Genomic DNA, 16,777 nt, shown 5'->3' with positions numbered 1-16,777 from the left:
GGCCTAGTTTTTTCCACATGGCTGGCTTAAATTTTGCCTAGAAACAGTTTCCTGAGGCTTTCCACTGTTGTAGTATGAGTGAGAGGGGCCTATTTTAGCGCTTTTTTGCGCAGTTAAAATTGCAGACTAAGACATCCAGATTCCCTCAAAGGCCCTCTGAATGCTATAGGACATCTCTATAGGGCCCAAAGGCTTTCCAAAGTCGTTTATTGGGGAAGGTAGGGCCACAGAAAGCTGTGGCAGTTGGTTGTGACTGTTAAAAAACGTCTATTTCGTTTTTTTGATCCGGTTTTTGAACTAAGGGGTTAATCATCCATTTGCAAGTGGGTGCAATGCTCTGCTAGCCTATTACATACACTGTAAAAATTTCGTTTGATTTACTGCATTTTTTCACTGTTTTTCAAATTCTGACAAAATTTGTTTCTCTTAAAGGCACAGTACCGTTTTTTATATTTGCTTGTTAACTTGATTTAAAGTGTTTTCCAAGCTTGCTAGTCTCATTGCTAGTCTGTATAAACATGTCTGACATAGAGGAAACTCCTTGTTCATTATGTTTAAAAGCCATGGTGGAACCCCCTCTTAGAATGTGTACCAAATGTACTGATTTCACTTTATCCAATAAAGATCATATTCTGTCTTTAAAAAATTTATCACCAGAGGAATCTGCTGAGGGGGAAGTTATGCCGACTAACTCTCCCCACGTGTCAGACCCTTTGACTCCCGGTCAAGGGACTCACGCTCAAATGGCGCCAAGTAGATCTAGGGCACCCATAGCGTTTTCTTTATAAGACATGGCGGCAGTCATGGATAATACACTGTCAGCGGTATTAGCCAGACTACCTGAACTTAGAGGTAAGCGAGATAGCTCTGGGGTGAGACGAGATGCAGAGCATACTGACGCTTTAAAAACCATGTCTGATACTGCCTCACAATATGCAGAAGCTGAGAAGGAGAGCTTCAGTCTGTGGGTGATGTTAATGACTCAGGAAAGATACCTGATTCTGATATTTCTACATTTAAATTTAAGCTTGAACACCTCCGCGCGTTGCTTAGGGAGGTTTTAGCTGCTCTGAATGACTGTGATACCATTGCAGTGCCAGAGAAATTGTGTAGACTGGATAAATACTTTGCAGTGCCGGTGTGTACTGATGTTTTTCCAATACCTAAAAGGTTTACAGAAATTATTAATAAGGAATGGGATAGACCAGGAGTGCCATTCTCTTCCCCTCCTATTTTTAGTAAAATGTTTCCAATAGACGCCACCACACGGGACTTATGGCAGACAGTCCCTAAGGTGGAGGGAGCAGTTTCTACTCTAGCAAAGCGTACTACTATCCCTGGCGAGGACAGTTGTGCTTTTTTAGATCCAATGGATAAAAAATTAGGTTACCTTAAGAAAATATTTATTCAACAAGGTTTTATCCTACAGCCCCTTGCATGCATTGCCCCTGTCACTGCTGCTGCGGCGTACTGGTTTGAGTCTCTGGAAGAGGCTTTACAGGTAGCGACTCCATTGGATGACATACTTGGCAAACTTAGAGCACTTAAGCTAGCCAATTCTTTTGTTTCTGATGCCATTGTTCATTTGACTAAACTAACGGCTAAGAATTCTGGTTTTGCTATACAGGCGCGCAGTAGCCCCTTATTTAGGCGACATCCTGATACAGGCGTCAAACTTTCAAACTGCCAAGTCTCATACGGACGTAATACTGGCATTTCTGAGGTCGCATGGGTGGAAAGTGAACGAGGAAAAGAGTTCTCTATACCCACTCACAAGAGTTTCCTTTCTAGGGACTCTGATAGATTCTGTAGAAATGAAGATTTACCTGATGGAGTCCAGGTTATCAAAGCTTCTAAATTCCTGCCGGGTTCTTCATTCCATTCCGCGCCCTTCGGTGGCTCAGTGTATGGAAGTAATCGGCTTAATGGTAGCGGCAATGGACATAGTGCCGTTTGCACGCTTACATCTCAGACCGCTGCAACTATGCATGCTCAGTCAGTGGAACGGGGATTACACAGATTTGTCCCCTCAACTGAATCTGGACCAAGAGACCAGGGATTCTCTTCTCTGGTGGCTATCTCGGGTCCATCTGTCCAAAGGTATGACCTTTCGCAGGCCAGATTGGACAATTGTAACAACAGATGCCAGCCTTCTAGGTTGGGGTACAGTCTGGAACTCCCTGAAGGCTCAGGGATCGTGGACTCAGGAGGAGTCTCTCCTTCCAATAAATATTCTGGAACTAAGAGCGATATTCAATGCTCTTCAGGCTTGGCCTCAGTTAGCAACTCTGAGGTACATCAGATTTCAGTCGGACAACATCACGACTGTAGCTTACATCAACCATCAAGGGGGAACAAAAAGTTCCCTAGTGATGTTAGAAGTTTCAAAAATAATTTGCTGGGCAGAGATTCACTCTTGCCACTTGTCAGCTATCCATATCCCAGGTGTAGAGAACTGGGAGGCGGATTTTCTAAGTCGTCAGACTTTTCATCCGGGAGAGTGGGAACTCCATCCGGAGGTGTTTGCACAACTGATTCATCGTTGGGGCAAACCAGAACTGGATCTCATGGCGTCTAGCCAGAACGCCAAGCTTATGTGTTTCCACCGTTTCCTCTGCTCCCTCGACTGATTGCCAAGATCAAGCAGGAGAGAGCATCAGTGATTCTGATAGCACCTGCGTGGCCACGCAGGACCGGGTATGCAGATCTAGTGGGCATGTCATCTTTTCCACCATGGTCTCTGCCTCTGAGACAGGACCTTCTACTTCAGGGTCCTTTCAACCATCCAAATCTAATTTCTCTGAGACGGACTGCCTGGAGATTGAACACTTGATTTTATCAAAGCGTGGCTTCTCCGAGTCAGTTATCGATACCTTAATACAGGCACGAAAACCTGTCACCAGTAGAATTTACCATAAGAATTATTGGTGTGAATCCAAAGGTTACTCATGGAGTAAGGTCGGGATTCCCAGGATATTATCTTTTCTCCAAGAAGGTTTGGAAAAAGGATTGTCAGCTAGTTCCTTAAAGGGACAGATTTCTGCTCTGTCTATTCTTTTGCACAAGCGTCTGGCAGATATTCCAGACCTTCAGGCATTTTGTCAGGCTTTAGTTAGAATCAAGCCTGTGTTTAGACCTGTTGCTCCACCATGGAGCTTAAATTTGGTTCTTAAAGTTCTTCAAGGAGTTCCGTTTGAACCTCTTCATTCCATAGATATCAAACTTTTATCTTGGAAAGTTTTTTTGTTTTTTTGTAGCTATTTCCTCGGCTCATAGAGTCTCCGAGCTATCTGCCTTACAATGTGATTCTCCTTATCTGATTTTTCATACAGATAAGGTAGTCCTGCGTACCAAACCTGGGTTCTTACCTAAGGTGGTATCTAACAAGAATATCAATCAAGAGATTGTTGTTCCATCCTTGTGTCCTAATCCTTCTTCGAAGAAGGAACGTTTATTACACAATTTGGACGTGGTCCGTGCTTTAAAGTTTTACTTACAAGCTACTAAAGATTTCGCCAAACATCTGCTTTGTTTGTTGTCTACTCTGGACAGAGGAGAGGTTAAAAGGCTTCGGCAACCTCTCTTTCTTTTTGGCTAAGAAGCATAATCCGCTTAGCCTATGAGACTGCTGGACAGCAGCTTCCTGAAAAGATTACAGCTCATTCCACTAGAGCTGTGGCTTCCACTTGGGCCGTTAAAAATGAGGCTTCTGTTGAACAGATTTGCAAGGCGGCGACTTGGTCTTCGCTTCATACTTTTTAAAAATTTTGCAAATTTTGCATTTTTTGCATTTTAAGGCAGGTAATTTTTAAATTTAATCTACAGTTACCACTGCACCCTATGGTTCCTCCTTTCTCGGCTTGTTTTCGGTCGAATGACTGGCTATGACAGTTAGGGGAGGAGCTATATTACAGCTCTGCTGTGGGTGTCCTCTTGCAACTTCCTGTTGGGAATGAGAATATCCCACAAGTAATGTATGATCCGTGGACTGGATACACCACAAGAGAAATACATTTATCAGGTAAGCATAAATTGTGTTTTTAATACTTGCACTACTTCGATACACCTGTCGTTGTCATCCTTGGTATTTTTGTATATTCGTCCTTGAGAAAAACTTTTCTTGACGTGCAATGAAGAGTTTCACAGGTGTGGGAGATGCCTGGGATACCTTTCTCCCTGTCTCTTTATAGGCTTTTCCTGTTGCTGACTCCTTTAGATTTTTGGTTCCCCAAGAAGAAGATTCTACTATGGCTCAGGGATCTTGATCCTTATGGAATCCTGTGGCTCAGTGGTAACACACAGCACTACAAGCCAGCAGTCCTGGGTTCAATACCTATGTAGGCTTTGACACATGTTTCAATATGTAAAGGAAGGAACCATGGAGGTAGCTGGAGCCTTTCTTGCTCTTTTAGAGCAATGTCTGGTCTTTCTAGACTTGCTGTACTAGTCATTGGGCTTTGTAGCTGGAATCTCTGCTGTGAAGCCTACCTGGGGTTTAGTGAAACCTAGACTTTATAGTTCTGCAGTTGCAGTTTCTATATTCTATGTTCCTCCTATCCTTCATTTATGATGTCTCCTTTTCAGGTTGAGATTTTGTTTGAACTTGTCTCCTAGTTGAGGTTCTCCCAGGGGCAGGTTCTCTTTCTAGAATGTTTTCAATCCAGGTTTGATGAGGCATTTCTTGAACTGGGTTCAGGGTCGTTCATCTGGGATAGTTCCAGTTCCAGCTGAGGAATGGGATCTAGGTTTTTACCTAAGGTTTCTGATCAAGTTTCCATTTCTCAAAGATTTGAGGAGGATGACATTTAGATAGCTTCTGAGGGTGGAATCTCACACTCAGACAGTATAATTCCTTTTTTTGATGCTGAAGTTGTATCCTTCAGGTTAAGCTGGAACACCTCCGTCTGCTACTTAAGGAGGTTTTTAGCTACCTTGGACGGCTGTCGTAGTTAATCCTTAGAAGTCTTGTAATCAATACAAGTACTTTGAGGTTCCCTCCGTGGTGGAGTTTTTTCCCTGTACCAGACCGTGCTACAGAGATTATTGCACAGGAGTGGGAGAGACCTGGAATTTCTTTTTGTTTGTCTCCAATTTTCTAGAAAATGTTTCCGTTAGCTGACTCTGTTAATGAGTCGTGGCTGATGGTTCCTGAAGTGGAGGGAGCAATTCCACTTTAGCGTAGAGGACCAATAATCCCATTGAAGATAGTTGCTCCTTTACGGATTCCATGGATAAGAAACTGGAGGCTTTACTAAGGAAGATGTATGTTCACCAGGGTCTACAATGGCAGCCTGCGGTGTGTATTGCCACTGTTTCCAGCGCGGCCGTCTACTAGATTGATGTGTTGTCTGATTTATTCAGACAGTTACGCCTCTTGAGGAAATCCAAGATAGGATTAAGGCTCTTAAATTGGCTAATTTCTTTATCTCGGAGGCTTCCTTACAAGTCATTAGACTTCTAAGTCTAAGCTGTTGATGATTCCCTACAAGGGTAAGACCTTGTCTGGGCTGGGTTTGGTTAAAAAAATGTCAGTCTTTACAAGAGTAAAAGGGTTTTTCCTCCCACAGGATAAGAGAAATAGACTGAAAGCGTCAGAGTAATTTTCGTTCCATTCGAATCTTTAGAGGTAAGCTTTCCACCCTTCTTCCAAGCAGGAACAGGCCAAGCCTTCCTGAAAGTCCAATTAGTCTTGGAACAAGGAGAAGCAATTTAAGAAGCCTAAAAAGGAATCTAAGTCGATGAGCCTGCCTCTGTTCCGGGAGCGAAAAATTGTTCTGTGGACGGAGGTTCACGTCTGCTGTCTATCTGCGATCCACATTTCAGAAATATCTCTTGTGGGAGTGGGATTTCTATCCTGAAGTGTTTTCCAGTTTGATCCTCAAATGGGGGCAGCTGGAGCTAGATCTCATGGAGTCTCGGCAGAATGCCAAGCTCTTGAGGTATGGTTCAAGGTTTAGGGATCCACAGGCAGTCCTGATAGATGCGCAGGCGGTGCCGTGGAACTTCAGTCTAGCATACCTGTTTCCTCTGTTCATGTTCCTTCTGTGAGTCATTGCTCGGATCATGCAGGAGAGGGCTTCAGTGATTTTCGTAGCACCGACTTGGCCTTGCAGGATCTGGTATGCAGACCTAGTGGAAATGTCATGAGACTTCTGCAGAGGAAGGACCTTCTGCTTCAAGGGTCCTTCTTTCATCTAATTTTCGTTTCTCTGAAGCTGACTTCTTGAAGATTGTTCGCTTAATTTTATCTAAGCGCAGGTTCTTGGATCGGTCATTGAGACCTTGATCTAGGCTTGTAAGCTTGTGTCTAGAAGGATTTACCATAAGATATGGTGTAAATATCTGTACTGGGATGAATCCAAAGGTTTCTTTTGGAGTAGAATCAGGATTTCAAGAATTTTTGTCTTTTCTCCAGGAAGGTCTGGAGAAAGGTTGGTCTGCCTTATCTTTTTTGTTGCAGAAGCTTCTGGTGGATGTGCCAGATGTGCAATCCTTTTGTCAGGCCTTGGTCAGAACCAGCCTATGTTTAAACCTGTTACTCCTTCCTGGAGTCTTAACCTTGTCCTTAAGGTTTTTATAGCAGACTCTGTTTGAGCCTAGGCATTCCTTAGATATTAATGAAGTTATCTTGGAAAGTTTTTGTTTCTTGTTCCTATTTCTGCTGCTCGGAGAGTTTTTGGAACTCTCGGCGCTGCAATGTGATTCCTCTTGTCTTTCATTCTGATAAAGTGGTTCTGTGTTCTAGGTTAGGTTTTCTTCCTAAGGTTGTTTCGGACAGGTATATTAATCAGGAAATCGTTGTTCCTTCTTTGTGTCCTGATCTTATTCTCATAGGAGAGTTTGTTGCACAACCTAGTTGTTGTATTTGCGTTGAAATTTTATTCACCAGCGTCTAAGGACTTTCGTCAGTCTTCTGCTTTTTTTTTGTTTTTTTCTTTGGGAAACGCAAGGATCAGAAAGCTTTGATTTCTTCTCTTTCCTTTTGGCTGAAGAATATATTCGTTTTGTCTATGTGACTGCTGGACAACAATCTCTTGAGAGAATTACGGCTCATTCCACGAGGGCTGTTTCTTCTTCCTGGACCTTCAAAGATGAAGCTTCTGTGGAACTGATTTGCAATGGCTGTAACTTGGTCATCTTTGCACTCTTTTTTTCCAAATTCTATATATTTTTGCCTCAGCTGAGTTTTCTTTTGGGAGAAAGGTTCTTCAAGCAGTGGTGTCTTCTGTTTAGGTTACCTGTCTTGTCCCTCCCTTATCATCTGTGTCCTCTATCTTGGGTATTGATTCCCAACAGTAATTATAGATGATCCGTGGACTCACCGTGTCATTAGAAAGAAAACTAAATTTATGCTTACCTGATAAATTTATTTCTTGACACGGTGAGTCCACGACCCGCCCTGTTTATTTAGATAGTTTTTTTGTGTTGTAAACCTCAGGCACCTCTGCACCTTGTGTTACTTCCTTTCTCTTTTTTTCCTTCGGTCGAATGACTGGGGTTGGAGGGAAGGGAGGTGCTATTTAACAGCTTTGCTGTGGTGCTCTTTGCCTCCTCCTGCTGGCCAGGAGTGATATTCCCAATAGTAATTATAGATGATCCGTGGACTCACTGTGTCAAGAAATAAATAAATTTATCAGGTAAGCATAAATTTCGTTTTTAATCTGTGGCCAACTGGACAAAAAGTAATCTCTCTCTCTTTTTTTTTTTTTTTTTTTCTAAAGGGTTGTGTATCATGAACTAGTCTTGACCACCAAAGAATACATGCGTGAAGTTACCACAATTGATCCACGATGGCTTGTAGAGTTTGCGCCAGCTTTTTTCAAAGTCTCTGACCCCACCAAGCTCAGCAAACAGAAGAAACAGCAGCGTCTAGAACCACTATACAACCGATATGAGGAGCCCAATGCTTGGAGAATATCCAGAGCTTTCAGACGCAGATGATGTGGCAACTGCATTACAATCTTTTGTTATGCAATTTCATAAAATGACTTATTTGCACATTGGAGAATGACTTTTTTTTAACATAGGGAAAAAGTATGTATTGGATTCTAAAGATGAGGTTTCAACATATTAAATGGTGTACTATTTTACTATAGTGTTTTTTATTTGTAATACTCATCCCTAAGAAAAGAAAACCATAACTAAGTACTCTGTAAATGTATATTTAATAATGTAGCCACATTGGCGCTTTGATGGGGTATTCAGATCATATCAGGAGTGGAAGGAAACATATTGGTATGTAGAAGATTACAGTGTTACTCTGTTCATTCAAAAGGTTTAAATATCTTTTTGTTTGCCTTCACCTTCTGGTTGTTGTTTTTTTTTTTTTTAAACGTGCTGTATATTCAGTATTCTGGGTTATTAGATTTTGAGTTTGACAAATATATATGTCAAACTGTAAAAAATATGTTTTTTATGTGAGCATATATGCTATTTAATGCCCAATTGCCAGTTTTCTGGTCTATGTTTATATAATTGCTAATTCAAATCAATGATTAAATCACGTTTCTCCCTATTGGGATAGTTTATCTGTTGGTATTGCGAACTATTGTTGTGTATTATTCACAATTCTTTTTTAATCTTTGTAAAAATACAAACAATGACATTGTATATTAAAGGCTGTGTTTTCAACTTTATTATATATTATTAATTTTATCAGAATGGGGTTTACATTTTTAAAACATAACTGAAGAAAATTTGTTTTAAATTTGCATAGGACCTTTTTTTTTGCTTTTTTTGTTTGTTTGCAAAAAATGCTACTAAGAGACATCTTGTTTTGTGTATTCCCTGAGCAGTGGGCATGTCTTACTAAGGGCCTGATGATATAAAGCTTTCTGCTTAGGCAAGATGATATATAATGATCTTCCAGCACTGTGAGATCCTTAGTGAAATTGTAAAATGGTAGATTTTGTTATACTTCTCCAAGGGACGTTCCCTGCATTTTTGTATATGAAGAAGAGAGAAGCCCAGTGCAATGTAGCACTGCATGACATGAGAGTTCTGCTGCGTTTACACTTTGTTCTTTGTATTTTATATTACTTTAGACTTCAGTTTAAAAAACGCTAGACTTACCAGTGCTACAAATAAAGGGGACTTTCAGTCATGAAGTATAAAATACTAAATGCTAAAAGTTTCTTTATTTGCATGCAGCATATACCGCGCTGAGCGCTTCAGGCCTTCCACGGCAGAACGCTATTTTCTTTCATGTAATTGGCAAGAGTCCATGAGCTAGTGACGTATGGGATATACATTCCTACCAGGAGGGGCAAAGTTTCCCAAACCTCAAAATGCCTATAAATACACCCCTCACCACACCCACAATTCAGTTTTACAAACTTTGCCTCCCATGGAGGTGGTGAAGTAAGTTTGTGCTAGATTTCTACGTTGATATGCGCTTTGCAGCAGGCTGAAGCCCGGTTTTCCTCTCAGAGTACAGTGAATGTCAGAGGGATGTGAAGAGAGTATTGCCTATTTGAATACCATGGTCTTCCTCTAGGGGATCTATTTAATAGGTTCTCTGTTATCGGTCGTAGAGATTTCTTCTCCTACCTCCCTTTTCAGATCGACGATATACTCTTATATACCATTACCTCTACTGATTCTCGTTTCAGTACTGGTTTGGCTATCTATTATATGTAGATGAGTGTCTTAGGGTAATAACACAGTAATATTCCCCAGGGTTCACAGTCACTGTAACTCAAAGTGATGGCTATGTAAATACTCCAAACAAAAACCTGCCGTTAAAGTGTAATAGTGTGTATTATCCCCATGGAAAGCACAAGTCCATTTATCTCAGCGCAAGTGGAGGTAATTCACATTCAAACGATATGAAGAGGAAGGACAGAGGGTATAAGCCTCTACACTCACCCCACTGATAGTCAGCTTCACTTGTAAGTTTCACTCTAGACGTGATGGCAGCTTCCAGGTCACAGGTTTCGTCATCCCGGTGAACCGCAGCTCCTGTGCGGAATTATACACTAGACGTACCTTCCTCTAAACGCCACCCGAGTCTTCTGGGCGTCTGACGTCATCATCGGAACATGCCGAAAGGGGGTGTGTGAGGCTTATCCAATCCGATTGCTCCGGCGCCGGTCAAATCTTCAGCTATCACAAGGGGAAACACTGAACGGCAGGTAAAGAACCAATAGGAGTAGAGGCTCTGTGGGCTCTTGAGAGTGAACGGACTCCTTGTAGTCCGCAAATATAAGCAAAAGAAAGAGATTCAAGAGTTCCAATTGTAGAATAATCAAGTGGCTTTATTAAGAATAAAATCCAAAAGTATACCAGCACGGTAACAGAGAGACAGCTGGCCCTACTAGTTTTGGCGGTGTGCTGTAATCTAAGACCTGCTGTGTATTTACAAGTGGGTGTTTAAAAGTAACTCTCTACACAATCATTGGCTACAGAGGGGATAGAAATACCACTCCCCTTTAACCCTTGCCTGGGTGAAAACAAATGGAGGAAATTGTCAACATAGATGTAGGCAAATGTAATATAATACATAAGTAGAAATACATACATTAATAAGAGTAAAATTAATTAGAGGGGGGGGGGGGAGGGGAAAGGGAAAGTTTTGACATTAGTAATCTACAACTAGAACTACATGTCATATTAGAAAGTAACAGTGGTTTTGTTACCAAAAATGGATTCAATATATACACATATGTACAATAGTATGAGTAAATCAATCAATAACAAACAAAATAATATAAACAAGTTGAAAATTAAAGAATACAATTGGTGAGCATACAAAATCCATTCAGAAAGACAAGAACACATAATGGCATATATAACTACAGAGCCTGGTTATACTAGAAGACCGATACAAAAGATGCAATCTAATGAAGAGAATTCCTCAAATGTAGTGGTACATAATGGGGTACTAGAGATAAACCATTAAAGTTATAAACATAGAGGAGTCAGAATTAGGACTTCTCAAATATAAATATCTAGGTACCCTCATATTTACCAATATGGGAACAATCAAAATAATATGCATAAACAATATATATTATTTATTGTTATTATTGTTTAATCAAATCTAATAACCAAGAAAGCCCTAACAGTAAAGATATGAACACCTGAAATTGAACCTAAAACAACATAATGTGATGTTGTATTAATCTTGATTATAAAGAAGATTTTATTTTTAGGAATTCGGTTTCTCCAAAAAATGTGAATGGCTTAAATATTCTGAATGTTGTTTACCAGTGTGGAAGTTAGCTATACAGTAAATGAAAAAAGCAACAATGCTAAATTATATTCAGCACCAATGATTGATCAGATCAAATTCCGAGTTGAAGCCATTAGGGACCTGAGTGCGTAGTCTGAAGATCCAGAATGCTTCCTGGCGTGCTAAAATAGCATCTTTGTCCCCACCTCTTGGTGGTCTCCTAATGGCCTCAATTGCTCGCCACTTGAAAGATCTGACATCTCCATGATGAATTTCAATAAAATGTCTGGCTAATTCTGAACATGTCTTTTCGTTCCTAATATAGCCCAGATGTTCCCGTACTCTAGTACGGATATCTCGAGATGTCATGCCCACATACTGTAATTTGTGACAAACACATTCAATAACATAAATTACATAATTAGTTGAGCATTTTATGCAACCCTTTGTTTCATATGTGTGGTTGGTAACACAAGAGTAAAAATTTCTACCTTCTGTGATGAAATCACAGGCCTTACATCTTGAGACTCCACACTTATAGGTCCCATTTACAGAGAGCCAAGTGGTGGGCCTGGTATTCTGTGTTATTTGACTTGGAGATAGGATGTTTCCTAATGTGACATTTCTGGAGTAAACACATTTGAATCCTCTCTCCACTACCGTTTTTAGTTGTTTGTCCCCATATAACATGGGGAAGTATTTCTTGAGAATTCTACAAATCTCGTAGAATTCCGTTGAATACTTAGTGATGAAGAGTGTACAATTTTTGGTTTTGTGATCAGACTTTGTAAGTAAGCTTTTCTGAAGGACATCACCTCTTTTAATTTTGGTTACTTCATCCAAGACGTTATCAACCAAAGATTGGTTGTACCCTCTTTCAAGCAACCTATTTTTTATCTCTTTGCTCTCCTTTTTGTAATCAGATTCCCTGTTGCAGATCCTTTTAGCCCTAAGTAGCTGTCCTTTTGTGATACCCTTAAAAACATGTTTAGGGTGGGCGCTTTTGTGATGTAAAAGGGTATTTCCTGCAATGGGTTTTCTATACAAATTGGATATAATGGTGCCAGTGTCAGTGTCTCCCCTGAGGTTAACATCCAAGAAATGGATTTCTGTTTTTTGCCATTCATGGGTGAATTTCACTCCGTTGTCACTTATGTTCAGGAATTCTGTGAACTCCTCAGCCGATTTACCATCAGAGGACCAAATAATAATCAGATCGTCAATAAAACGTTTGTACAATCGTATATGATGGATGAAGGGGTTTCTATCTGCATAGACAAAGTTAATCTCTAGCCATCCCATAAATATGTTAGCATATGACGGGGCAAATTTTGCCCCCATGGCAGTACCTTGTCTCTGCAGATAGAATACCCCCTCAAACATAAAATAATTATGTTTTAACAAAAAAGAGGTCACTCTGATGATAAAATCAGCTGCAGGGTTATCCATGGAATAAAAAGATTCCAAAAAGTGTTTAATGGCAATGATGCCCTTATCATGGGGGATAGTGGAATATAATGACACCACATCGATGGTGAGCCAACTATCCAATGGTGTCCAGACAAAACCATCGAGTATCTGTAAGATATGTGTGGTGTCCCTGATGTAACTGTGTAAGGAATGTACAATGGGTTGCAGGATAGCGTCCAACCATTCTGACAATGGCTCTAAAAGGGAGCCAATGCCAGAAACGATCGGACGTCCCTTAACCTCCTCAAGACTCTTGTGAACTTTTGGCAAATGATGGAAGATCGGGACCACTGGGTTCTCAACATATAGATATTGAACAGTATCGTCATCCATGAGGTCCAAAAATCTTCCATCATCCAACAAATGTGATAATTCTCTCTGGAATCTTTTAGTGGGATCACATGAGAGTACTGAATATGTGTCAGGATCTCTCAATTGTCTCATGGCTTCATGGACATATGTGTCCTTATCAAGGAGTACAACACTTCCACCCTTGTCAGAATTCCTAATGACAAGGGAATTGTTATTTTTAAGAGCAGCTAGTGCTTCTTTTTCGCGTAAAGACAGATTGTGTTTACTAGTTTTTTTTAGAGTAATGGAGAGAAGTTAGGTCCTCCACCACTCTCTTGTGATAGAGTTCCAGGTTTTTACCTCTACTGTGGATAGGGTAAAATTTAGACTGAGGTTTAAATTTAGGAAAAACCTCTGTTGCTGTTTCTGTAATTGTAGATTCTGCTTGTAGACTCTCAAGAGTTGTTAGATCACAAACATCTTGAAAGTTATTTATATTAGACATGGGCTAAGCAGACCTTCTAGAGGGAGCTCTGTTGGTTGCTTGTTCGGTATCTGTATTAGGATGTGCAGATTCAGGATTACTGAAATGCTTTTGTAAGGTAAGCTTCCTTATAAATTTATTCACATCCACTATGGTGTTAAATAGATTAAAGCTGTTATCAGGGCAAAAACCCAAGCCATAATTCAACACTTTGATTTCAACTTGATTAAGTGAATGTGAAGATAAATTTATAACACTGCCTAGGTTAGGCGTTTGGTCTCTCTCAGGGTATACCGATGTTTCTGGACCCCATCCTTCCCTCCCCCTTTGGGTTTTTTTGGAGCAGGCCGAAAAACCTGCGGTTTATTTGTAGCTACATGATCGGATGTCATATTGGACCCCCCTTCCCCAGCATGGGATTTAAAGTGAAGGTAAAGTTTGAACTATCTATAAACACTATTCAATTGTTAACATCATAAATAATCTAATCGCTAACTTCTTTTCTACATGTCATCATCTATTTCCCCAATAAACATGATTTATATTATCCCTACCGTGGTGTAACTGACTCCTCCCATCAGCCATTTCCTGATGTCTGACGTATAGAGTGGTCCCACTCGCTCAATACGTCTCTCTTAGGCTCGTTTACGTGGATCACAATAAGTACGCATGCGCATAAAGGGATTTCAGCCTCTGATCGTGTTTCCCATTCGGAGAAAGAAGCCTACGTATTGCAACAATTGCAATAGGCATGCGCAAAACAGGAGCGCTTTTCTTCCAAGGAAGAGAAAAGAATAGGAACGCATGCGCATATTGTCAAACAGGGCAATGACGTTGAATGACGGCCGATGACGGCCGCCTAACGGCCAGAATCTCAATTGGCTGCTGGAAAAACGTGACCAGCAAATAAAAAAAAATTACATGAACGGGTTGAATTTACATATTGAAATAAAGTAAGTAAAAACTGCGAAAACAGACTTTAGAATAAAATTTAAAAAAATTGATGAATGAAAGTGCCATTCATTTAGGCTGGGCTGTATAATGCAATAATGAGATATAACGAACTTTACCTTCACTTTAAGTATAGATGGTGTATAATCTGTCACGCTGCCAGGTGTTTTAGGCCTGACAACTTGACCACATTCTACATCAAAATTGGTAGTATTACTGGGTATGGTTGCTTGGTTGATGGATTCCGGTGGGTCACCCCTCAATAATTGGGAGGTAAATTCACCATCTGATCCAGATTGTTCCTCACCCGATGTTGAAGCTACAGGTGATGAATGTTCATCATCTGTTGAATCCACATCAGCAAAACTGACTTTTTTCTTTTGTTTGTTCTTGTTCCTATTTTTAATTTTGTTTGTATTTTTGTGGTTATATGGACCACCACCCTGATCATCACTACCTGAGCCTTCACTCCCATCTGTAATACTCAAATTGCCTTTATTCTGTTTTTTATTTTTGTTTGTGTTCCTTCCTCTGAATCTTGCTTGTTTTTGCCAAATAAAGACTTTTCCCTCATTATAGTCCCTTTGATCCCTGAGGAACTTAGTATGTTTTGTGGATATAAGGGTTTTCCTATTATTCTCAACTACCTCGGCCAGCATTTTGTCAAAATAACTATATTCTTCTAGATCTTGAAATTTAGACAATTCATTTTGAAGTATAACAATTTCATCTCTTACTGATTGTAATTGTTTAGATTTATAGTTGACTAACAAAACCATAAGCCTCAGTGAACATTCAGATAAAATGTCATTCCATTCCCTGATGAATTCGCTGTCTGTGACAGCAAAGTTGGGAAACTTTTTTACCCTAAGGCCTCTGGGTATCATCTTAAGTCCAAGGTATTTATTTATAATCCAGGTGTCCAATTTCAGGCGTATCTCTTTAAGCCTTAATAGTTCCAAGCTGTAAAACAAATCCCCCAATTTAATGTCACTAGACTCCTGGTTGAAAAAATCCTCCAACTCCAACCCTTCAAAATCACAATCGCTAGGGGGTAGCAATGAGTAGAATTGTGCTGATACTGTGGCCTCCATATTTAGGATAAGGTATACAGAGAGTATCTGTTATAATAAAGTCACTGAATAGGCCTCTAGGGTAACAGAGGAGAGCCGATGGGGATCAAGGAAAAAGATGCAATAACACAGTAATATTCCCCAGGGTTCACAGTCACTGTAACTCAAAGTGATGGCTATGTAAATACTCCAAAACAAAAACCTGCCGTTAAAGTGTAATAGTGTGTATTATCCCCATGGAAAGCACAAGTCCATTTATCTCAGCGCAAGTGGAGGTAATTCACATTCAAACGATATGAAGAGGAAGGACAGAGGGTATAAGCCTCTACACTCACCCCACTGATAGTCAGCTTCACTTGTAAGTTTCACTCTAGACGTGATGGCAGGGTAAGTAAGTCTTATTTTATTCATGACACTCTGGTTGGGCACTTTATATGTAAAGTTCTAAATATATGTGTTAAACTTATATTTGCCATGATTCAGGATAATCAGTATTCCTTCTTTCAGACTGTCAGTTTTATTTTTTTGGGAAAATGCATATGAATTATATTTTTCTTACCTCGCGGGTGCAGAAAATGCTTCAATTTATTGCGTCATTTTTGGCGCAAGACTTTTTTGGCGCAAAAATTTCGTCATTTCTGGCGTCATAGTTGACGCCGGAAGTTTTCAAGTGGTTGCGTCATTTTTTGACGTATGTGTGTTGTGGACGTTTTTGGCGCCAAAAAATATGGGCGGCATTCTTGGCGCCAAAAAATGTGGGCGTTATACTTGGCGCCAAAAATGTGGGCGTCATACTTGGCGCCAGTTTTTTTCACTTTATTTCAGTCTCACTTTTTAGTTGCTTCTGGTTTCTAGAGGCTTGTTTTGTTTTGCATTTTTTCCCCATTCCTGAAACTGTCATTTAAGGAATTTGATAATTTTGCTTTATATGTTGTTTTTTCTATTACATATTGCAAGATGTCACTACCTGACCCTGGATCAGAATCTACTTCTGGAAAGACGCTGCCTGATGTCGGTTCTACCAAAGCTAAGTGCATTTGATGTAAACTTTTGGTAACTGTTCCTCCGGCTGTAGTTTGTGTTAGTTTTCATGATAAACTATCAAACGCAGATAATATTTCCATTAGTAATAATCCATTACCTGTTATTGTTCCTTCAACATCTAATGTTCAGGATGTTCCTGTTAATGTAAGAGAATTTGTTTCTAATTCTATTCGGAAGGCTCTGTCTGTTATTCCTCCTTCTAGTAAACGTAAGAGGTCTTTTAAAACTTCTCATATTTCAGATGAATTTTTAAATGACCGCCATCATTCTGACTTATCTATTTCTGATGAG

At 40.0% G+C, this 16,777-nt stretch overlaps 1 protein-coding gene across 2 annotated transcripts in view; it reads left to right on the top strand.

Annotated features, from left to right (window-relative positions):
• Nucleotides 1-8,636, top strand: part of DHX8 (DEAH-box helicase 8) — a 271,060-nt gene extending 262,424 nt beyond the window's left edge. For both annotated transcript variants that reach the window (XM_053699596.1, XM_053699595.1), the window contains exon 24: nucleotides 7,722-8,636. In XM_053699596.1, coding sequence (XP_053555571.1) covers nucleotides 7,722-7,941 — 220 coding nt within the window. In that variant the 3' untranslated portion in view covers nucleotides 7,942-8,636. The remainder of the gene's footprint in view (nucleotides 1-7,721) is intronic.
• Nucleotides 8,637-16,777: the final 8,141 nt, after the last annotated feature.

This window comes from Bombina bombina, chromosome 1 (assembly GCF_027579735.1).
Source record: "Bombina bombina isolate aBomBom1 chromosome 1, aBomBom1.pri, whole genome shotgun sequence".
NCBI classification, from domain to species: Eukaryota; Metazoa; Chordata; class Amphibia; order Anura; family Bombinatoridae; genus Bombina; species Bombina bombina.
The sequence above is the reverse complement of the archived record's forward strand: the minus strand, read 5'-3'. Positions and strand labels throughout refer to the sequence as shown.